This window comes from Rhinolophus sinicus, chromosome 11, assembly GCF_057876585.1.
Source record: "Rhinolophus sinicus isolate RSI-liver-muscle chromosome 11, RSI-T2T, whole genome shotgun sequence".
NCBI lineage: Eukaryota > Metazoa > Chordata > Mammalia > Chiroptera > Rhinolophidae > Rhinolophus > Rhinolophus sinicus.
Window position 1 is genome coordinate 364,939 of NC_142511.1, and position 23,929 is coordinate 388,867.

A 23,929-nucleotide genomic window follows, 5' to 3' on the forward strand; every position below is an offset into this window, starting at 1 on the left:
TACTTAATTAGGTGTCTCTGAACTATTTTTCTCACAAATATTCATTAACCTATTTCGGCACCATAATAATGCCTCTCTCTGTGTGTGGACAGCTGATGTGCGTTCTCAGCGAGAGCCAGCCTGACGGACCCCACAGGGGCCGCTGGTCACTGAGCTGGTACGTGATGTGGGAACTATCCCAGCAAGGCTGTCCTGAATCATGCCACGTCCCCCACGGGGCCCTTTCTTTGTGTGAGTTATTCTGTGCGCAGTTTTGACCCACAATGGTTTACAAAAGATGTGTATGTGGCCGTCGCAGACATGCCACAAGGAAACAGAGGAGTAGGGTCACCCTGGAGGTCACGCTGCGAGTGTTGTGTAGGAAGCCGTGTGTGTGAGGCACGTGGCCGGGCGCTGTCACACCGGGGCACTCAGTGACAGCGAGCTGCCATCCCTGTCTTCATCATCCCTGAGGACAGTTCCTTGCAGAATTCTTGTCAGATGGTGGCACATCTTGTCCAGAAATTGTCGTGACAGGTAGGCTTCAGCGAATTGCTCAGGTATCGAATGACAGTGGCTAAGTGTCGTGTGGTAAAGGGGCGAGCAGTCGGAAGGTCTGTGGGGAGAAATCCGTGACGGAGGAAAAGATGCCTCTTGGGGAGAATGTAGACAGAAGCTGAGGATAGAGATGTGGGGTGAGAGAATCGTCCGGCCAGTTCTGAGCGCTGCACGCCGCACGCCCTGCCGCCAACTGTGGGGTTTTCAGGGCACTTTGTGACTTTTGGTGGAGTCAGTGTTCTCGTGGGGTCTGGTGAAGAGGCTCAGACCTGTGTCCTGTGACGAGAAGCCAAGTAGAGTCAGTGGGTGTGGACTGGGGGGGCTGCTGGGGGTCTCGCCAAGCTCATCACAGAGCTGGCGCCTGGGAGGAGGGGAGACCTCGGGGCCGCTGTGGGTGATGTGGGCCCCCCCTCAGCTGTCAGGGTGTGGGGGTGCACTCCTGAAGCAGGCAGTCTGTGACCGCCCCTCCCAGGCTCTCATTCTCTCCCTCCCCCACTCCCGAACGCGTTAGCAATTCCAGACCCATGTGACCCTCTCTCGTATCAAAAGCTGCTCTCAAAACGGTCTGAAGGAGCAGCGTACGTTAGGTGGCCGAGCACATTGTCCTAAGAGGCACGTGTGTTTCTAACAAGCAGTGGCCCATTTGGAGAAGCTACGGCAGAATTCCTGGAGTGGAGCTGGGGGCGTCCGGAAGCCAGAGGGGGAGGGGCTGTCTTTAGGAGAAGGGTCTGTCTGGTGCTGTCCTTCCTGCCAGGGTTCCCAGGGAAGGCGGTGCCGCAGGTGGGGCAGGAGACATCCAAGGAGACATACTATCAGGCTGGAAACTTCATTAACTATTGACAGGTGGTTTGGGCTCCGCACTGCTCAGCGCTGGTTACCTGACAGTGGGGCTGGGAAGCAGATCGCAGAGGCTTCTGTGGGGCTGAGGCAGGGACTTCTCTGCCACAGGTGAGGCGTGTGGGCGTGACTGCGGCGTGGGGACAGATGGAAGGAAGGGAGGAAGGGAGGAAGGGAGGAAGGAAGGAAGGAAGGAAGGAAGGAAGAAAGGGAGGAAGGAAAGAAGGGAGGAAGAGAGGGAGGGAGGCACAGTGAGTGGGGTGCACAGGCTGAGGTCACTGGGTGGGCAGGAAAGAAGGGTGTTCCAGTTTCTGAGGGTTTAGGGCTTTGGGAAAGGAGAAAGAAGGGGAGACGTGACATGTCTGTCCATGGTTGGGACACTGGAGTCTGTCTTCCCGCCTGCTCATCTGTGGGAGGGTGTGAGCATGGCTGCAGGGAACCTGCGTCAACCTCACTAGGCCTCGCCCCAATGAAGTGGGCAGGGAGTGGGCAGAACAAAGGCCCTGGGGGGACCTTGAGGACGTGAGGATGTGGCTTCCTCTGTGAGACTCACAGGGGCCCCTGGGCTGGGAGGGGCCCCCGCAGATCCATGTGGGTGTCAGGAGGCACAGGCTCTGCTCAGCAGGCCTCTGCGGCCGTCGGGCTGGTCGGAGAAGTAAGGTTGCTTTCGGGTGGTAAGTGGGACAGCGGGTGCTTGGGACGCCTGACGGCTGACACATAGCCAGCTGTCCCCTGCTCTGTCCCCTGCAGCGTCTTCAGGAATCAGAAGCAGCAGTGTCCATCAGTCCTCAGTGGTCAGCACTGGCCACGTCCTCTGTCCTCCGTCCCATGCAGCGTCCCCATCGTCCTGCAGCTGCCAGCAAGCCCACCATGTGGGTGCTGGCAGCCCTCTTGCTCCTGGGTGAGTCCTCGAGGAGGTGACGGGGCATGAGGACTGCGGACGTGTGGAGGCATGTGGGCACGTGTGTGCCTGTGTGGTCACACGTGTGTGCATGTGTGTGTGCGCGCATATGCTGGGCGATGGGCAACCTCAACGCCAAGCAGTTCTGTGTCTCGGAGACCTAAGGAGGAAGGGGCTTCTCAGGCTGGAAAACAAGGCAGAGGGAGCGCAGGACCGGATGCCTGTTGAGCCTTTCTGGTGCTCAAGAGAGGCCCTTCCTTCCCGTCGTCTCCAACATTCTCCTCCTTCCTCCTTTAATTCTTGTTTCACAGTTCCAAGCAGTGGACACGCTGGTGAGTCTTATGCTCCCCTCATCCCACCCCGCCCACGCCACCCCGAGTGACCTGCTTGTGTCCCCCACCTCTTGGCTGTCCCCTCCTCTGCCAGTCCTGTGACTCAGTCTGTCCATACGCACTTAGCAGCGGGCGCTAGTGGAGGGACTCGGTGTCCAGCCCATGTGGCCTCTCCCCCTGCGGGGATGGGTGTCGCGGGCTGGGTCCTGGAAGCAGGAGTTTCCTGAGACTGCCCCCCCCAGAACAATCTCTGCGCCCCTCACCGTGATCCCCTTTTCCACGTCGTCCCCTCCACACGCCGCAGCTGCGCTGGAGAAGCCCACGCTGTCTGTGCATCCGCCCTGGACCACCATCTTCAAGGGGGAGCGTGTGACCCTGCGGTGTGATGGGTACCACCCGCTGGTCGTGGCGCTCCGGCCCATCAGCACGCTCTGGTACCTGGGCCACCTGCTGCTGCCCTCGCACAGGAGAAGCATCGAGGTGCAGACTCCGGGGGTGTATCGGTGCCAGACACGGGGAGCACTCGTCAGTGACCCCGTCCATTTGTCTGTGTCCAATGGTGAGTGTCTGCGGGGGAGGGGCAGTGTGCCACTCCTCACGTGGCGCTGGCTCCGGTGCGAGGGGCCACTGGGCCACTGCCATCCAGGCAGGAGAACGGGGCTCTCTTGCATCTCTGGAGCAGGTGGGGGCTGCGTGGCCCTTCGTGAGAGGTGCAGTCAAGTTTGCCTGAGCCCGAAGGCTCCCTCCCCTCCTGCCGCAGCAGATACACATTTCTGTTTGTTTATGAGACTAGTTCTGAAGAGCAGAGGCTGTGAGGACCTGGGACACTGACAGATAATTGTGGGGTGAGGGGGTGGGGGGGCGAGCAAAGCAGGAAGAGTGAGGGTCCCTGGGCAGGCTGCTGCAGCTGTGAAGATCCTCTAGGCTGAGGCTTCTCTGAGCCTATCAGAAGGTGGGTTCTGTCATTGTCCCAATAGTAGGACCGACCTCTGCTTGTCGTGGAGATCAGGACTGAATGACCGCATGTCATTAAAGGAAAGAGCAGCAGCTGAACAGAGCACTTAGTCAAAATTCTGTTACAAACATGTGCACCTGTGTCCTTAGGGGTCAATTAAGTCCCCCCCCGCCCCCCCCCCCCCCCCCCCCGCGTACTTAAGGCTTTGACACAGGATAGAGAGATAACAGTGCTCTTCCTGGGGCATAGGACTGGCTGCTGGGTGGGGGTGTGATGTCGTCGTCCGCCGCTGCTTGTGCTCAGAATTTAAAGGCCCTTACTCAGTGCTCAGACTAGCACTTACACACACATCATAGCCACACTCTGCGGTTTTTGGTTGGGCACAGACAGTGCGTGCCGATGAGACGTGGCCACAGGAGACAGTGGGCGCTGCTCGCAGCCCGGGGAGTGCCTCCCGGCTCTGGCTGGTCCCTGCAGAAGTCTTCCTGGGTGTGACACCTGTGATGGCACCGAGGGCAGGCTAGTGCTATGTCAGCGTCCTGTGATGCCCGTGGTGATGTGTAGATGTGGGGTCGTGCCAGGCACCTGGGGCTCCCCCCGGGGGGCGTGTCAGGGAACTTTTCTGGGGGAGATATAGTCTAAGCCTAGGCCTGCAGGACGCGGTGAAGGGGTCTTCCTGGCTGAGGAAACAGCAGGTACAAGGGTCTGGGCTCCCAGCACGGCTCCCTAGGCAGGACTTGGCCTGTACAGGAGTGGAAGGTGTGTGTGTGGGGGTCAAGGATAGGAGGGGCAGAGGCTGAGACATGCTGGAAGGTAACGGGGCGGGTCTGGAAGGCCCTGAGCCGTCCTCAGCTGTTTAACCTGGATTCTGGTGGGCATTTGCCTTAGAGGCTGGGCCCACGTCTCCGCACCTTTGCCCCCCAGGGAGGGGAAGGAGAGCAGCTGGGCAGAGGAGACTGGGGGACCCAGGGCTGGACCTGCTCCTGGAGCCCTGCCGTCTGTGGTGACTGTCTAGATTGGCTCATCCTCCAAGTCCCCTACGCCGCGGTGTTCGAGGGCGACCCGCTGGTCCTGCGCTGCCGCGGCTGGTACGACAAGGCGGTCTACAAGCTGCACTACTACCGCGACGGCCAGGCCCTGCGCTACTTCCCCTCCAGCGCCAACTACACGGTGGCGCAGGCGCGCGCCAGCGACAGCGGGCTCTACCAGTGCTCCGGCACCATGCGCATCCCGGTGGAGAGCGCGCCCATGTTCTCCGCCAAGGTGGCGGTGACCGTGCAAGGTGGGGGAGGCCCAGGGCCCGGGGGGGCGGCGAAGAGCCTTGGGATTCTAGGTCGGGAGCCAGGTGGGGAAAGGGGGCGGAGGGTCACGTGGCGGATTCCTCTGCCAGACCACCCACAGACATCCCTGCTTCTTACTCTGTGGGGAACCCGGTTAGGGGGCAGCAGCAATGGTGGGGATCGATGTGGGACTGGGGCGAGGCCGGCGCAGCGACCCCCTAGGTGGAGAACCCAAGCTGGGTGTCGGGCGGGCTGTGGTCCGGTGCCGCCCCTTTTAAGCCTTCCCTCCCTCGTGGCCCCGTTGCCCCGTTTCAGGAGCCTTTCCTCCTCCGCAGTTTTGGTCTCCTGGTGTCAAGGGGCCCGGCCGGCACCTTGGACAGCGGGTCGGGCTCCTGGGCCCCTGGCGCCGGCCTCACGTGCGTCCTCCGCCCCGCCCCTCCCCGCAGAGCTGTTCCCGGCGCCGGTGCTGAAGGTGGCGGGCCGCGCGGAGGCGGGCGGGGTGGTGGTGCGCTGCGACACGCGTGTGCACCCGCGCAAGCGCGCGGCGCCGCTGCAGTTCTCTTTCTACAAGTACAGCCGCGCCGTGCGCCGCTTCGACTGGGGCGCCGAGTACACGGTCCCCGCGCCCGAGGTCGACGAGCTGGAGTCGCACTGGTGCGAAGCGGCCACCGCCTCCCGCAGCGTTCGGAAACGCAGCGCGTGGCTGCAGTTCCGGGAGCCCGGTGAGTGCCCGCGCGCCCCGGGCTGCGCCCCTCCACCCGGTTCTCCCCGCCCTGCCTTCCCGGCCCTCCTCGCTCCCTCCCGGCCAGCCCGCCCCCAGCGCCCCCGAAGCGGTGGGACGACGCCTCCAGCCGCGCGCCCGGTGTTCGCAGGCTCGCCCACTGCCGCCTCCGGCCCGCAGGCCGCAGCCTTGGCGCCCGGGAACAGGCAGCTTTCCTTTCAAAAATCTCTGGTGTCCACGTCGGGCCTGTCGGTCACTTCCGTCCCTAACGCCACCTCAGTGGGGCTGCGGGTCCCCACCGGCAGAGTCGCCTCCGCAGCGCCAGCCGCCTGCGCTCCGCGGACGCCCCTGGAACAATCCCCGGGGTCCTTGAAACCCGACGTGGACCAGCTGCTCCGAGAAATGCGGCTGCTCAAGGGCCTTCTGAGCCGGGTACTCCTGGAGCTGAGGGACCCGCAGGCCTTCCCCGAGCGCGAGGCGACCCTCCACACCCCCCTTGCGCGCTCGGCTGAGGTCCCGGGAGCGGCGGAGACCCTGCAGACCCCCTCTGCGCGCTCGGCTGAGGTCCCGGGAGCCGCGGAGACCTCCGCTGCGGGGAGCTGAGCGGTGGCCCCCATGCCCTCTCCAGGCCTACGCGTCACCCAGGGCTCTCCCTCCGTATCACCCATACCTGGCAAAGCCATCTGCTTGCGGCCCTTTGTTCTGCTGTGGTTTTTCAGAAGCACATAAAGTGTGGCGGCGGGGATTTCAGTCTCGGCAGCATATTTGAGCAGCTTGTAACCGCAAGGCCTCCCCGGTCGCTTCCTTCCCCTCACAGAATTCAGGACAGAAGTGGGAAACTGTTATTGACTGCTTGGAGGTTTATGTTTGGAGGTTAGTTTAGTCATCCTTAGCGATTCAGGTGACCCCTCCCCCCCCAGGACAGCCTGCGGCACAGGCCAGGTTTGGGTACTTACGGTCATTAAGGAAACTGAGCCCTTTGGGACATTTAATATCAAGTTGTAATTATTAAGAATGAATTTCATGCTAATTTTAAAAAGGCTTTTAGTTTTAGAAACTAAAACAGTTCTATTTCTGTTGAGTTTATACCCTGGAAGTGCTGAGTTTGACTTAGTTTTAGAAGCGGAACGTGTTAGTCGGGCTTCCCATACCCCAGCCTGTAAGGGTCAGAGTTGGGTTAGTTCCTCCCCCCCCTCCGTGGGCCTCCGCCCCAGGCAGCAGCAGGCAGCCGTGCTCACTTTAGCCATAAACAAGTGGCACCATCTGCATCCAGAAATCTCTTTGAAGCAAGTTTAAGGCAAATCCTCAAAATTGCTAAGTTGTAGTTTTTCGCAGTTATTTTGCTCCCTGAGGAGCCATTCCAGCACTAGCACACCAAGACGCACATGTGCACTGAGCCATGTCTCACCCTGCGTGGGGACTTGACTGTCACCTGAAGGAGAAAAGCAAGAGGCCACGTCGCCTGCAGTTCCAGGCATGTGCTCCCTGCAGGGTCCATTTCCATGAGTGCCCCTGCCTTCTGGCACCCGGGTTCCCTGCAGGGCTGGTGCAACTGCTCCCCAGGGGTGTGGTTCTTCCTGGGCCGTGCCCTTTGTCAGCCCAGCTCCGAGTCCAGGCTGCCAGCGGCCAGCAACTCTGCCCTCCTCACTTGATGGATGGGGGGTCACAACACAGTTTCCCAATTCTGTGCTGCCGGCCTCGTTCCTCATATTCTCCTCAGCGTTGCTGCTCACCGTCCCACAGAGTCATGAAACTCACAGGGAGGCCGGTGGGCACCATGCACATCACAGAGCCATGTGGCAGGTGCTCCAGGGAACACCACAGGGCCCAGGAAAGGCAGGCGGATCTGATCGGGAGGGGCGCGTCACAGTCCCCGAGTGGACATGTGCAGAGGGCCGAGCGACCGGGCGTGGAGGCTGGGGACGCAGATGTGTTTGTGGAGATGTGAGGGCCGCTGCATGTATGTAGAGCTGCATGTAAGTGGTGTGGCTGGAGAGCTGTGTGTGTTTTGAGGTGGGAGGGGGGTATCGTGGGAGAAAGTAGCAGGATGCCAACACGTGGCAGCACGAAAGGACCAGAAACGGAAGCCTTGTTAAGAAGTCCTCTAACCTGTTGGATGCCTGGGTGGATGCCCCTTTCCTGGGGCATTGATGAGCCTTCCTGGGGGAGATACTCATTTAAAATTAGAAAAGGAAATAAAATAAGCTGATTTCAGGGTACGCTTGCTTATTCCCCAGAAGGTCTGTCCAGGCCCTTGTGGTCTGGGACTTTGTGGCTTTGACTAACAGCTCCCAGCTCAGCCCATTTCTGAGAACGCTCCACCCAGTGAGCCCTCTGTGCTGAGCCCACTCTACTCCCTCCTCCTGCTCTGTTCCCCTGGGGCTCCAACCACCCCTGATCTACACAGGAAGTGACTAGCATTAGTGCCAAGAGGTTTAGCGATCAAAGGATCTCAAATTTAAAAAAAAATCAGTCGATCATTTTGTAAGAGAGCAAAAAAATGAAGTAGATTCTCACGGGAGAGCTGGTGTGGCTGCCCGTCCTCCACGCACACCCTGGCCGCTCGCCTTCCTCTGTCCCGCCTCCCGGCTCCTTTACCGCAGGAGATGTGGGTGGGACGATAAGGACCTATGTGCAAATCATTCATGACTCAGCTCTTCCTGTGCGTGTGTGCGCAGGTGTGTGTGGGGGGGCGGGGGGAGGATGTTGACTTTTATGTCCTCTAGACTGTTGGGTGTTTAAGGCCCCAGCTTTCACAGATAATGACCTCCCAGGAAGGCCTGCCCGAAGGAAATACCAGGAACCACCAGGCAGGCAGCTTGCTGGCCGTGCTGCTTTGGGGGAAAGGTGCTCATCCAGCTTCGCTCTGAGGTTCCAGCACACACTCAGGAAAGGGAAGGCGAGGAGCCCAGGCTGCTGAGAAGAGGCTTGGGCTCATTTCCCAGCAGCAAAGGGAACCAGGAGGAAGCTGCTTCTATCTGGTTCTCTGATCAGTTGTGTCTCAGACCCCAAAGCTGAGGGTGTGGGTACCAGACAGCAGACAAGCACCCCAGAGAGAAGATGGGCCGGGCAAGTCCCATTCAGGCTCAGTGTCACTCCCTCGTGTGCTCTCTGGGCCTCAGTTTCTCATCTTGCCTTTACTGGATGGGAAGACGGAGTTCTGTGAGTTAGTTCTACTCTAGGACTTTCCCCCCGGAGGTTGGCTCAATCCTGTGGACAAAGTCCAGGTTCCCTGTCGCTGCAGCCACCCGGGCCCTTGCCCGCCCCCAGCACACAGTCTGTCCCATGTCTGTGTGCCTCCTCTTCTGTAGGGGGCTCCTGAGGGAACGACAGACACATAAGCAGATTCTTTCTTTACTAGAGGGTTTAAGACAGGGCTGCTGAGGTGCTTAGAAGCACATAGGAAGCCCAACGTGGGGGCTCAGAGATCACTTCCTGGAGAGACGACATCTGCCAGTCCCTACTGATGGAGATGACACTGTTTCTAAGCCTTTGCTAGTTCAAATTATGCTGCAATGAATATCCTATACCTACATCCATACATATGTGTGAGAGCATATCTGTGGGATAAACTCCTAGAAGTAGAATTGCTGTATCAGAGGATATGAGTCTTTTTATTTTAATAATTGTGGTCAAATTACCCCTCCAAGAGGTTGTATCAATGTGCACGTCCGCTAATTACACAGGAGAGAGCTGGTCTCAAGCACCCAGTCAGGAGAGCACCTCCTCACTTTGCTTAATTAGACCAGGGAACCTCTTGACCCTTCATGCACTGCTGAGCGCCCCCTGCTGGATCCTGGTGGCACGACAACCTCGCCAAGCCCCAGCCCAGCCCCACAACACCCCCTGCTACCCACTATTGCAGTGCTAACCCATCTTTCCGAGTGCCTGGCCAGCTGGTCCTCAGTTTACTAGGGGAAATGCACTCCTGCCTACAATTCCTTATTAAACGCCGACTTTGGCCAAGCAGAGCTCTTATTCTGCTCCAGATTATTCGAGTTCTTCACCAAATTTTCAGCACGTACTACAGTTGGCAGGTAGGGACTCAGCTTGTTCCGTAGTCACGACACCTGCAAAGACCGTGGTCTCAGTGCTTGCATCCTGTTCATAACCGTCAGGGTGCAGCTCACCTCCGAGGGGGAGACGTGGTGCCCCCATGTTAGGCGTTTCCAGTGTAGAGGCGCCAGTGTCATTACAGGGACGTGGGAAGTGGCCATTGTGCCGTGTCACAGTAAGCTTGCGTGCAGCCCCAGCTGGAACAGCCACACTGAGTTGCTTTGCACCTAGAGGTGGCAGGAGTCAATAGTCTTGGGCTCCAATGTCACCTCGTACTTAGCAGCTGTGCAGGCTTGAGCAGGACACTGTCTCTGAAGCTGTTTCCTCATTGTAGGATTGTAGGGACGCCCCGTTGCAGAGCACACTAAGAAAGGAAAAGCATGACCAGGTAACCACACAACGTCTTTCAGGCTTAATTAGAAATAGAATTTTTAAAAAACCACCAATCACATTTACATATGCATAAAAAAGGAAAATATAAGGAATTACGCTGGGTAAGGCATTCCTGTTGTCTCTCGAAGTTTCTTCCAGCTGCTCACACCCATGCTGTAAATTGTGATGCTGGCACGTTAGTGTTCACGCTTCTGTAAGCAGTGAAAACTGCCACAGACAATGATAATATGCATCCTGAGCGCAGAGATGTTAAAACGTAGCTTGGAAAAAATGTGTTAGAATTAATAAAATTCTAACACCCAAAAGGCACCCTGAAAATGAATCTAGGAAAGCAAATTTCAAAATGTTCAGAAAAAAAACGGGGAGCCAGGGACTAAAGGTGGACATCTTTCAAGATGAATGGGAGGTCCTCACAAATCAGAAGGGACTTGAAAGGCTGTTTCTTTCAACCAAGAAGCCACCTCAGGAGACCTTGCTGAGCTCCGGCCGTGGGGCCACGCAGCCATTGGGCTTGACTTCTTGTGAGGACGGGGCCTCCCCAGAGCCCGAGGGAAGCCCACTCGATGTCTGGGCGGCTCTGCCACCCTGGAAGGTCCTCCTTGCAGATAATCAGCTAAGCGAGCTCGGTTTAACCTCTACCCACTGTACCTCCTGGGTGGGCGGGGCAAATCTCCCCGTGCCCTGCTTGGCCCTTCAGATATTTAAAGACCACGCTTAGGTCGTGCTTAGGTTTTGTTAAAGGTCAACTTTACTTTTAACTGTTTTTTCAGTGTTTTCAACTCTTCTGATCCTGAGTTCCTTCTCTATCCTGGCTGTTCTGAGCGCATCGCCAGTGGCTGCATAGTTGGTTTAGGATGTGGGACCCACAACTGACGGCCGTTCCTCGGACGGGTGTGTCCGGGGACAATAAGGTAGGATCTTAGTTTTGTTTTTTACAACCAAGCAGTTGCCCTTGTGACAGGCTGTCCAGAGTGATGTTTCACTACAGAAGAGACACAGAACTCTGAGGCGGGGTCGTGGACTGCAGAGGAAACGGGGGAGGGCCTGGCCCTTGCCATTCAGACTCTGAAGTCACATGGAGGAGGTAAAAAGGGGTCAGGGTGGAGAGGAGAGAAGGTCTGAGAAGAGGAGTCCCCTTCACAGTTCTTCCTCCGAGGGCGGAGGGGCCTCAGGAGTGGGGCGAAGGCTGACTGGCGTTCCCTGCTTTCGGGGGACATGGAACTGGGCCTGACTCATGCCTGCGGACGCTGCGGTGAGCTGTGGCTGTGGGACAGAAGGGCCTGCGTTGGGATCAGCCTGAACTACAGAATATCCTTGGGCAAAGCCATGGGTGTGTGTATTTTTGTGGCCCATGAGAGATGGCATGGGGTTGTCTCGGTCCCTGAACTGCAAGGCCCCGAGGGTGGGTAGCCAGGGGCCCCGAGGAGCTGGAGGAGAGTCTGGACTCCTGAGGGCTGAGGGAGGAGGTGCAAGTGAACACCTTGGAGAGAGTGTGGGGCCAGAGTAGAACAGCCCAGGGGCAAACACCTCCCAGTGCCACACATGCCCACCTGACGGTGGGAGAGAGCGTGGCCTGCCCGTCTCAGAGCAGGAGGGCACCGCAGTAAGGACTTCCTGTCCCCTTCCCTGGCCTCCCTCCCTTCCTTCTTCCTTCCTTCCTACTTAGGTTTAGGTGGGGAGCAAAGGAAACAGATGCAAGTGAGGGGGGAGGAGATGTGGGGAGACAGGGAGAGAGGGACAGAGAGACGGAGAGAGGGACAGACACACAGAGAGACTCAAACTCCTTCCTCAAGCCAGGACCTGAGCTGCGTAAGGAGGACGACAAAGATTTGCCTTGAATGAACACTGGGCATCTGCTTCCCACCCAGGACTGGGCCTGCTAATGTATAAATGAAAGCGATGCTTGTGGCTTAAAACCATTACAGGACTAGCCATTACGAAGAAAAGCAGGGAAAATCGCAGGCCACGTGAAACTTGAACGCACCGAATCACCCAGAACTCGTCTGCAAACAAAGGCAGGCTGTCATTGCGTGGGTCTGGGGTGGGGACTGAGATTCTGCGTTTCTACCAACTTGCCAGTGCTGCTGCTCTGGGGACCACACTGTGAGTAGCAAGGTGCTGGGAGCCGGGGAGATGACCCCGCTGAATAAGGTTTAAATGGATTGTGAAAGATAAAAAAGCGGCATTTTGATCACGCCATGAATTGTGCTTTCAACATGCAAGTTGCCTACTTTATTTAAATTTTTAACCATAGCATTATTAATGAGTATAGTGTTATTAAATAAATATAACTGTATATATAAATACAACATATAAATATAAACATGGCATTACTATTTGGGAAACGTCATAGTACATAGGAAAATGTCTGAGTCTGTTCAGCTGCTGTCCCACCCACTAGTGATTATAGACGTAACCACTGGTTAACAGTTTGCTGTTCACTCTTCTAGGCTTTTTATAAAAAATAACTTTAGAAGTATATTGTTACATTGACCAGGATTCAATTCTCTGAAGAACAGAATCCAGCTAGGAAGGAATTTACTGCATGGTATTTAGTGGCTTACAGAACAGTTGGGAGAGATGAAGAAACAGATTCTAGTTGGAGTTTTCAGCAACGTCTCCCAGTATTAGGCCACTAAGGGAATCGCAGTCTCTTCTGTGCTCAGAAAATCACCAGTTGAGGGCCACACAGCCACTTCTATGAGGGGACAGCCTTGGTAGGAAGGAAGCTGCCTTGTCTGCTTGGGTCCCAGAAACAGATGCTTGGGACCGGCATCTCAGCACACAGAGCCAGTGCCTGCATATGGGGACCTCTGCTGTCGCTGCTGCAGAAAAACCAACAGTCTTCTCAACCCGCTTTCCAGAGGACAGCCTCTGCTTCTCTGTCGCCCCCCATGTGCTGTCCAGGGCTTCAGAGTGGCCGAGCTGCGTGACACCCAGCCCCGGCTGCAGGTGTGCAAGCCCTTTAGATCTGCAGTCCAGTGGGCAGGTGAAGTGGACGCTGACACCTCCATAGACAGTGACGGGTAAGTCCTAAAGTCGACTGCGGTAACAGACCTAGGGGTTTTGACCAGCTTGTCAGTTTTAGAGGTCAGGAGGTGGAGAGCCAGAGGCCAGATGACCAGTTGGTGGTGGGATGGAAATAGAACTGGGCGTGGAGGTCTGTGTGGCTCAGGGGCAGCCGCTTCCCCAGGACTCCAGCCGCGTCCATCGAGCCCATTGCCTGCAAACCCACCGAGAGATTGTTCACATCTAAGGCACGTCTGCACCCCGAACTTATATATTTATGGAGTTCGTTGGGGGACCGAAGCACATAGCCTTATATCTGTCTTTTGAATTTTGTCTTTGCTAGCTTAACAAGGCAATTTGGAGCCCAGTGCCCCTCTCCCAGCTGTAACACCTGCTAATTAGGTAAGCGTGTCTTCTGTGCCCTAATCCAAATGACTAGAAGAAAAGTTGAATAAAACAGATTAAAGAAATCTGGGGGATGGCTGTCTCTCTTGGCTGCCGTTGGCCCACTTCTCACCTTTTCGGTGCAACTGCTTCACCAGTTACAACCACTCTATGGCACTAAGATCCAGCCCGTATTTGGTACATTGTCCACAGGGCGATCTGTCCACCTGCCTGGGAAGTAAGAGTCAGTGTTTAATTCCCCCTCACCCCCCACACTCCAACTGCCCCTATGGTCATGTCAGAAAAGAACAGGCTATCAGGGCCTCTTCTTAGTAGCTCATGCTGGCCCCTAGTGGACGCTGACGCCACTGCTTTTTAAACTGAGATACAATTGACATGTAACATTATGTCAGTTTTGGGTATACAATGTAATGATTCAATATTTATTTTGATTAATATAGATTCAATATATATTTTGATTAATCAGCACAATAAGTTTAATTAACAACCATCACCACACGGTTACAAAAAATGTTTTTTCTTATGGTGAAAACTTTTAGGATTTACTCGCCTAGGAACTTTCAAATATGCAAAACGGTGTTATTAATTATAGTCACCCAACAGCCAACACATAGTTAGTACAGCGGCTTCTTTGCACAAGCACTTACAAGCCTTTTGTGCCGTTACCTGCTCTAGAATTTCATTTTGGGCTGGAGGAACCCTACTGGTTTGATAGCTGGAAGGTAGAGAAGCATCTGGGGCTTATCCACTCTGTACCCAGTGTCCCCACGGAGGGATTCTGAGACCCTCTGTGAGAGGGGCTGGAAACATGAGGGCTGTGAGGGCCGTCAGAGCCTCGTCCCTCCCAGGCTGTGACTGTGTGCCCGCTGTCAGGACTGGATGTGGCTGGTGGGACTGCACGTTGCCCCCGGACAGTTGTGACGTCTCAGAACAAATTGCCCCTTTGGTTAGACACATTGGTTGCTTTTAGTGAAACCATGTCGTGTCTTAGCCCTCATGCCATCTCCCCACCACCTTTCCAGCCCTTTCCCCTCGTCTCCTTCACCTGTGGGAAAGACCCAGCTAAATGCCACCTCTTGGAGAATTTCTCCCAGTTTCCTCCAGCCCAAATGAATGATTTTTTGTCTGAGTTCCCAACGTTTTGTTTGTACCATCAGTTAAACACATGGCTCGGGTAGCCGTACCCTTGCCCCTGTGTTGGAAACTTGACCCTCATCTCATTCTGTGTTGTACCCCTAGCGCTGAGAAAGAACTAGGAAACAGATAAAATTCAGGGGGTTAATTATGTAATTAAAAACTGAATCCCTTCGGGACCATATTGAACATCGAAACCTGGTGTTTTTCTCTTATGGGGGGCAGTTTCCTCCTGCCAACTTGAATGTATGTAAATGGCCATGTCTATTTTCAGTTCTCATGGCTGGAGATGAGTAAATCACCTGTAGGAGTGGGCAAAGAATTACTGGGAGAGGGGAGATAGCAAATCTGAAACGTGTACAAGAAGCAGCAGAGTACACTTGAGGGGAAGGGGGGGCAACGAACAGCATTCTGAAGGATTTGGAAATATTCTGTGGACTGACCAGAAGTTAATGGCATTTCTGATTTTTATGGCTTAAAGTCCCTTAGGGGAATGTCCGAGCAGGCATTAACCAGCCTTGTCTTTTTTGGAAGCTGAAGTGCAGAGGCCTTACCTGCCTTGGTCAAGTCTCCAACATACACGGCAGAACCAAAGCCTAAGAGGAGGGTGCGTGCGTTCAGGTCGGCCGCTCCTTCCATGACAATACCCTGGACATGTTTGGGCAGTGAACTTGGGGAGGGGGCCTGCATTCGTGTCGGTGGAAGAATGGCGGGGCAGGGGCTGTGCAGCTGTGACCATGCGACCCCTGGCATGGACTAGGGGGCATCCCGGTGTCCTTTGCCCCATTCATCTGACTCTCTGTTTACCAGTTTCCCCTCAAGTCAAAAAAGGAACTGAGAGTACAAGCCACAAATCACAGCCTGTTCCTGTATTTCTCAGAAGGCCAGCAGCAAAATGTGATGGTGTGCCAGTTGTTGGGGCGTGGCTGGGTCAGTGGACTAAGCTGTCCCTGCACGACTCCTTCCCCTTGGGCATCTAGTCCGAGTGTTTGTGGAGCTGACGTTATTTCCTCAGAATCTTGATAAAGTCGCAGACTCTCAATCAATGAGTGGACTTAGGGGTGGGCTTGTAGCAGCGCAGGTGGTGGGATCCATTTCCCCCTCAGTGTCACGCTCAGTGCCACCTCTGCTCAGCAGCTTCCTGAGCAGGGCCACCCAGCAGCTGTCCCCCGTGCTCGGGGGGTTCCGCTGAGGATGTCTGTCCATAAGTCACGTCTCCCTAGTTCTCTGTACCTTGGCTGTAGTTGCTCCCACTGTGCAGACGAAGAAACGGAGTCCTACAGAAACCACATGACATCTAAAGGCGTGGGGTCACAGCTCGGTAGGTGCTTTGAATTCAGACCTAGGTTTTCTCTGGCTTCAGGCTGTGCCCATCAAGGCAGTGCCACACGTGAACTCCTCACTCTCCAGGCACCCACCTTCTGCTCACAAACGGACATAATAGTAATAGAATTATGTTATGATCACTCATTTATATCTTTGTCCAATATTTTTATTTGGGGGCCTCAAAGTACGTTTCATGTGTATCTTAGTAACTGTCCTACATCTTCTGTCCCAAACATTTACTGGTGACTCATTGGGTGTGGGAGGGCTTGGGCAACTCGCTGAGGACAGAAAGAAGGAACTTGTTTGGGGGCCATGGTCGGGAGGTGATGGGACAGAATAGGGGAAATTTCCCTGATATTGCTCAGCAAGTATTTTAAAAGATGAAAATGATAGTCGTACACGTGACTGCCAAGTTTCTGAGAAACAACCAGAGTGGGGCACCTAGGAGATGGTCAGGCCGTGTTACATAAGTGGGTGTCTTCTCAAAATGCAATTCACCACGTACTTGATGATCTCTTAGTAATTATAAGAATTTTTGCTTAATACATATTTATCAAGGTTGCAGGTTTGCTGGTGATAAAATGAACAGATAAATTGTACGCACGTGCACGCGTGCGTGTGTGTGCTAATCTTAGAACAGAGAGCCCTTCTCGTCTTGACGGAAAGCAACCCAGATCGCTCTCTAAAGTCAGCAACCCTTCGCTAGGCCTAATGTCCTGCGTATCTTACAGGCCAGATTCATTTTCCCCTACATCCCAAGGGCGGTGCAGAAAAGACACTGTCTCCCCGGGAAGGCAAATGGTGCCACCTAGTGGCTAATAGTGCAAACACAGAAGCTGGAAAATGCGCTTCAGCCTCAGGAATGCAGGTGTTTTCATTGCCCAGCTGTTGATCTTGACTGAGCCAGGCAGGCTCCGAGCGTGCTCAGTAGCAACCAGACGTGTCGTCTACTCCCATCCTTGAAGGAGCTTAGCCATTTTAGGGATCTGAGGAAGGAAGCTCACTTCCAACAGAAAACCAATAAAGCCGAGGGAACGCTTAGGGTATTTAAAAAAAATGTCTAGGACATGACCCCTCAATAGTTTTTTCTCCTTTTTCCAGAATGTAAATATCTATAATTTCTAACAGTGAATAACTTTAATAATACTGCTTAAAAGAAGATAAAAACTACACGGAAAGCGTATAAAGCGTATCTGTCTCATGCAAGCCCCCAGGGACAACCACTGCTAAGAGTTGGATAAATATCCCGCAGGAGCTTTCATTTTGCCAAACAGGAAGCTCACGCAAGCGTTGGGGTGCAGGGTTTTGATTGGGGGCCAGTCACAGAGCCATGCATGACCTGCGACAACTCGGCCTGCAGCCTCCAGAGGCCTGAGGGATCAGCGCGGCCCAGGCCTCTTACCAGGCAGCAGCGGTGGGCGTCTCCCGGCCCCGGTGCAGCCACAGGCTGGGCCTCCTGGAAGCCGCCTGCTCTGGGACGTGCAGAGGCGCCCACCAGGGCCTGCTGGGCGGACCTCGCTGCACAGAAGCCTTTTATACGTGTGGCCGGGACACGGCCCAGGCTGACCGGGCCTTGGCTGTCTGTTCCCACCGGGCAGCTTTCTCGTGTATGTTCCACGCTTCTCAGGCAGACTTGCTTCAAACTAACTATTCTTCTCAAATCTCTGTCTTCAGCATGTAGACTGGACTCTTCACCCAGAAGACAGAAGCCATCAGAAGAGAGAGCCTTTCGCTTCCTGCCGCCTCGCCCCCCACCCTTTCTCCCCCTTTCCTCTGGTTGGGGCGGAAAAGGCTAATTCTCCGGTTCACTCAAGGCCCCTTTCTTCTCCCCCTCTGCGGGGACTTCCCTGTATCGAAAAGAGCCAGAAGGGACACGACGTGTCCCTCAGCTCCGCGTTCCCCTCTGGCTCCGCCCCATCTTTCTTGCAAAGACATTAGTATCTTCAAAACACATAGAACAGTGTATGTGAACAAGGGAAGGATTCCCGTACCAATAAGGAACCGGGCAAAGGGGAAAAGAAAGGAGAAAGTCCCAGGAGAGGACCTGCAAGGGCTCCCTAAGCATTGCAAGAAATGTTTGGCTTCAGACGGATCAAGCTGGGCGGCTGGTTCCGTTGGTGGGACCATCGTTTGGGATCTGAGTTCCGCTGCTCCTGCGGGAAGCCCACAAAGTCTCAACACTAAAAGCCGAGAAACTGCGTTTGGGGCGCGGGCGGGACGCGGGGGGCAAAGGCCGCTCTGAACCCCGCGGAGCTGAGCGCGGCGGCGGCCGCAACAGCACTTTCCCGAAAGCCCGCATTCCGCGGTCCGCCGGGTCCTCCGGGGGCGCTGCTACGCGTCCCGGGGAGGCCGCTCTAGCCGGGCCACTCGATGGCAGGCGCGGCCGCCGGCCCCTGGGCGCCGCCATGTTGGGAGCTGGGGGCTGCGAGCGCCCCGCCCGCCGCCGGGGATGCTGCAGGTGCGGCCCGGGCTGTACCTGGGCGGAGCCGCGGCCGTCGCGGAGCCGGGCCGCCTGCAGCGGGCGGGCATCACGGCCGTGCTTACGGTGGACTCGGAGGAGCCCGACCTCCAGCTCGAGGGCCTGCGGAGGCTCTTCGTGCCCGTGCTGGACAAGCCCGAGACCGACCTGCTGAGCCACCTGGACCGGTGCGTGGCCTTCGTGGGCCAGGCCCGCGCCGAGGGCCGCGCGGTGCTGGTGCACTGGTGAGTGGCCGCGGGAGGCGGGGGGCCCGGCGGGCGGGGGGCGCGGAGGGGGTTGTTAGGTAAGTGACGGGGTCCGCGCCCCCGAGGAGCTGAAAGGCCGGCGCGAACCCGCGGACTGCAGGGCCGACCCGGATGCGAGGCGCCGCCGAGGGGCCCGGCCTCGGGCAGGGGGTTTTCGGCGCTGGGTCGGGGGCGGGGTGCGCCGAGGACGCGGGGAGGCGGGGAGGGAAACGCCAGCACGTGCGGGGCCCCGAGCTCGCCCCCGGGGGAGGCCCGGCAGGTCGTAGCCCTGGCGCAAAGCTGGGCCATCGTGGTGGGTATTTGGGAATTCGCAACAAGTGCCCTTCGGCTGGATCGTGGTGTCCTAACAGCTGACATTCATCGTCGGCCCTTTCACTGTGTGCCAGCACTTGTTCTGAATACTCACGTCAAGGACGGAGGTAGAAAGTGCAAGGAGCTCTAGGACCGCGTCTTAATGCACGAGCGAAGGAGTTTAGATGGGTTCCGAAGCCGTCATAAAATTTAAAAAAAAGGTATAATTGTATTTGAATGGCTCATACATTCACATGGTTCAGAATTCAAAAGGAATAAGGAAATAAAGCGATACTTCTTTTGTACCGTGTGGTGTTTCAGAGGCAAAGCGTTTGAGTGGAAGCAGCAGACGGGTGGACCTGAACCTTACCATTCATAGAGACTGGGGTTTTGTTTTAATTGTTGCTATTTGCTATTTTATTTTAAAGGTCTCTTTTTCAGTCACGCAGGAGTCAGTCGAAGTGTGGCTGTAATGACAGCTTTTATCATGAAGACGGACCAACTTACCTTTGAAAAAGCCTATGAAAACCTCCAGACTATAAAACCAGAGGCTAAGTGAGTTCTTTGTTAGAATAATAATTCTGCTTTTGTGGCGTGACTTTATTTATTTACAGAAAACCTAACTTTGTATTTGTCTTTACAGGATGAATGAGGGGTTTGAGTGGCAACTGAAATTATACCAGGCCATGGGGTATGAAGTAGACACCTCTAGTGCAGTTTATAAGCAGTATCGTTTACAAAAGCTTACAGAGAAGTATCCAGGTAAATAATAATTGCTAGGAGGGCTTTGGGCCTTTTCCAGGTGCTGTTTATATTCTGACATTAAACACTGCAGGTGTATTATCTCGCTTTCCCTTGAGACAGGTGCTGTTATTTCCTTTTGAAACTGTGGTTTAGCAAGAAGTAGCTTGTTCAAGGTCACAGAGATTGTGAGGGGTGGGCTAGGATTTGAACTCAGGCTGTCTGTGCCCAGAACCCAAGGGCTCCCTCACCATGCTGTCCCGCCTCATCCTGATTTCTCAGCACTAGAGACTTTTGTTCTTGATTTTGTCTGAAAATGCAGAGTTGATTCCAACTAATGGATACATTTTAATTGTCATGTAGAACTGCAGAACTTACCTCAAGAGCTCCTTGCTGTTGACCCAACCACCTTTTCACAAGGATTGAAAGATGAAGTTCTCTACAAATGTAGAAAATGCAGGTAAAATATTCTGTATCTTCTGGAGATTTAATCTTGTCTCAGTAGAGCTGAAAAGCACTGAAAGTTTCAGTTTCTTAAATCTCTGTAGGAAGAATTTATTTAATTGAAAAATATAGACATTTCAAATTCAAATCTGCTTTCAAAAAGAATGTAAATTCTTAGAAGTAAAAGCAATCAGGTTACTTGTAGAGATGATGGAAAATTACAGTAGCAGAACCAATGTTGTATTATTTTGTCCTCTAAGAAGTACTGCACGTTTTATCGATTTTTTTCATTTTTGGAAGTCATTCATGTTTTTGTTTGTTTGGGGGTTGCAGGCGGTCTCTATTTCGAAGTTCTAGCATTTTGGATCACAGTGAGGGAAGTGGTCCTGCAGCCTTTGCCCACAAGAGGATGGCAGCGCCCCTCATGCCGGTCACAGGGAGCCAGGCCCAGTGTACGTCCTATTTCATTGAACCTGTACAGTGGATGGGATCCGCCTTGTTGGGGGTGATGGATGGACAGGTGAGGGCACATTCTGTTTTCTATGGTTTCATTAAATCATCTCTTGTCTGTTCCTTCTTGCATTTTAAACCATATTTTAACTAGTGTTTCCTCCACCTTAACTACTTTCTTTCTGAAGAGTCTGTCTTTCTAGTGTAGACAAGAATCCATCAAACATTATTAAACAAAAACCAGCTGATATAAATAGTAAACCACTTTTGGTTGAGAGCTGTTGGTCTAAGTTAATTCTTTTTAGTGCTATAAATACATCGGAAGAAAATACATTTGTTAAGCATTTTTGGATTTATCTATTTTTACTGGAGTATGTTTGTTTGTTTGTTTTTACATAGGCAGGAATCAGTTAATGTCAGTTAATAATAGAACATGAGAGTCCTAACATGTTTTCTTACCCTTTAGCCATGATGGATTTTAGTTTGAAATCTTACCTTGCAGACTGATTTAAAGGCCAATATGTATGCGCGTCCATGAAACCTCTGTTTCATGTCTCAGGCTTCACCTTTCTCCCCTCGTGCTGGAATTAGTGTCCCTCCTCTAGCCTTCCAGGGTACAGCATATCTCGCTCACATTACTGCATTCCACCATCTGTTACAGTAAATTGCCATTCCGTTTTATCTCACCATTAGCTAGCTCATAGACTTTTTGAGGGTACGAGCCCCGCCCTGCTTTTATATCCTGTACTGCCAAAGGAAATTGTTTGGTACAAAAGTGAATGAATGAAGTAACACATTTGCTTTGTTTCAGCTTCTTTGCCCCAAATGCAGCGCCAAGTTGGGTTCTTTCAATTGGTACGGTGAGCAGTGCTCCTGTGGTAGGTGGATTACACCTGCTTTTCAAATCCATAAGAACAGAGTGGATGAGATGAAAATGCTTCCGCTTTGGGATCACAAACAAGAAAAATAGGAACTTGTGACCTTTGACAGCTCAGAAAGCAACTTGCTGGTGATACCTTAGTTTCTTGTCATTCACGGTAGAGTGTCTAGTTGTTAGACCATCAGCATTTCATTTGCAAGGTGGGAAGATACCATCACTTGATGTGACTGGGAAACTGTTCAGGTGGAATACTCAATATGGAAATCAAAACTTTGTAATCATGTAAATTATACTTTATTTGATATAAATCTTCTATGACTCAGATACTTTGTTTCATATTTTAAAGAATTCTGATTTTTGGAATGTTAGTTACGTGATCTTGAGGTCTGGATGGACAAAAGTGTGTACAAAAATTGGAAACTATCATGTTTAAATAGGTATTCTTTTATTTTTAGAAATGTAAAGTAGACTTGTTTGGATATATTTTGATGTTTGTTTCTCTTTCTCGCTTCTAAGAAACATTAATCTGCGTGTATCTGGATCTTTCTTGGAAATGTGGAAGGAAAGACCATTAGAAAACAATGACTAAGATTTGGTTTTCCTATTACTGTTCAGGAATCCCAGTTACCTAAATTTTTATAAAAGAGTATTCAAGGTATCTTTTAAAGTAATCCACTTGAAGAAATGTATTAATGTGAAGTTGTTTCCAATGATAAAGAAAATAAGTGTGGAGTAATTACATGCAACTGCCTTTTAAGCCTGCTATATTAGAGTGCTGGAAAAGGTAAGATGTCCAGATTAGCTTTTTTAACACCATCTCTGGAAACTGGAATGTATTTTACTCGATACCAATGGTTAGAATTGGACCTAATTAGATACCTGAACACTTACATGAGATCAGCATTAGGCAATAAAGAGAAATATTTTAAGACATATTGCATATTTACACATGTATCTATTGTATATAGACACCAAAATGGGCATTATTTTAAATGCAAAAAAAGTGTGAAAATGATCCTCTTAAAAAACTGCCTCATTTAATTTTTGAAATGTGTGGGAGTGTTACAGATGATTCGTGAGACTCAACATGGCCTGAAGCCTTTGGCAACTGTCATGATTTTTTATGAGAAAAACTTTCTCCATTTCTTAGCTGTCACAGTATCTGTTCACCTTTTTGCTTCATTATACGTTATCTAGAAAGCTTTTTAAAATAATTGGGTTGAGCCCATGTGAAATTGCTGCCTTTGTAGGTAAAATGCAGCTGTTACAGCAGTTCATGTGGCTCACATTAATACATAACATCACATACAAGCATCTAGCAGAGAAAATTACTTAGCTTTTATTTGAATTTACATTTGTCAATTCAGTAAATGCTTACTGAACACCTATTGTGTGCATAGTGCTAGGTGATACTGTGAACAAACTAGATAAAACCCTTGTAATTTATATTTGACTTAGGAGAAATAGACAAAATAATACGTTTTGAAAGATAGTTGGTATGTGCCAGTGAAGAATGATTTGGGGGAAACTTGTCTTTATGTAAATTTTGAAATTTTATGAAACATCCACCATGCAAAATTTTCAGATTTAAAGTCCTTTACTGTTTTCATAAAAAAAAAAAAAAAAAGAAGAAAAGAAAATGTGTAAAACAAAACTATAAAACAATGAAAAAATATCTTAATGACCTCAGGAGCCAGAAGGATTTCTTTGGCAAGATACAAATAGCAGAGATCACCAATAAAAGATTGATATATTTGACTACATTGAAATGAAAACTTAGAGGACAAGCCACCACCCCATAGTCAAGTGTCAACCTGGGAGAAGGTATTTGCAACATATGTACCAGTTAAAGGAGCAGCAAGCTAGTGTTGGTGAGAATGAGGAGCTGAGGGAACATCACTGCCAGAAAGGGTGCAAACGGGCATAATTTGGCAAATAGTGACTGTCCTACCCTGAGCCAGCATATGTCTCCCAGGCACTTGCCTGTGTGTGCGAGGAGATTCATACAAGCACGTGCTTTATGTAACAGTAAGAACGGAAACAATTCAAATGTCCGTAGGGAAATGAAAAGAGAAATTGTGATATAAAGGTATATTCGAGGAAATACCATATGACCGTTCAAACACGGATAGGTCATCAAAAAATGAGAAAAGTGATTTGGAGGACAATATACCTTTATGTGAATTTTAAAAACCTCAAACAGCACTAAATGTATGCCTCTGTAAACATGGTAAAAGTGAAAATGGACTTGAATGATGCCTGTAGTATTCATAATAGAAGTTGCTTCTGTGGAGGGAGGGAAATGAAGGAGAGCGCAGGAAAAGCAGTTCAACTTTATCTGTAATGTTTAATTTCTTACGAAAAATCTGAAGCGAAAATGCAAAATGTTAATGCTTCTTACTGTCTGGTGATAGGTAGACAAATGCATGTTTCGTAGTTATCAGCACTTTTTGAATAAAAGACAATTCATGAGAATAAAAAAAAAACCTCCCTGGAGTTCAGTCATGGTGATT

General features: G+C 52.2%; 2 protein-coding genes across 18 annotated transcripts; both read left to right on the top strand.

The window, feature by feature from the left end:
* The first annotated feature begins 835 nt into the window (after positions 1–835).
* On the top strand, positions 836–19,451 carry FCRLB (Fc receptor like B). Of its 17 annotated transcripts, none has more exons than XM_088801537.1 (8): positions 836–1,485; positions 2,125–2,275; positions 2,587–2,607; positions 2,912–3,166; positions 4,578–4,844; positions 5,289–5,564; positions 5,715–6,076; positions 6,128–6,313. In XM_088801537.1, the coding sequence occupies exons 2-8, from the start codon at positions 2,203–2,205 to the stop codon at positions 6,164–6,166; spliced, it is 1,293 nt and encodes a 430-aa protein (XP_088657663.1). In that variant the 5' UTR covers positions 836–1,485; positions 2,125–2,202; the 3' UTR covers positions 6,167–6,313. The 17 variants fall into 17 exon arrangements, 7 of the variants coding, with proteins under 7 accessions (XP_088657663.1, XP_074178490.2, XP_074178487.2 ...); XR_016022685.1 differs by lacking the exons at positions 836–1,485; positions 5,715–6,076; positions 6,128–6,313 and adding exons at positions 10,783–10,923; positions 11,001–13,038; positions 13,365–13,423; positions 17,561–17,695 and having other exon boundaries at positions 1,602–2,607; XR_016022684.1 differs by lacking the exons at positions 836–1,485; positions 5,715–6,076; positions 6,128–6,313 and adding exons at positions 10,783–10,923; positions 11,001–13,038; positions 13,365–13,423; positions 15,095–16,034 and having other exon boundaries at positions 1,602–2,607.
* On the top strand, positions 18,336–23,902 carry DUSP12 (dual specificity phosphatase 12). Its single transcript, XM_074322392.2, is given in 7 exon segments — positions 18,336–18,589; positions 19,343–19,456; positions 19,545–19,663; positions 20,006–20,102; positions 20,420–20,606; positions 21,348–21,483; positions 21,486–23,902. Coding segments are annotated over 7 exon segments (945 nt in total). The 3' UTR covers positions 21,524–23,902.
* The last annotated feature ends 27 nt before the right edge of the window (positions 23,903–23,929 follow it).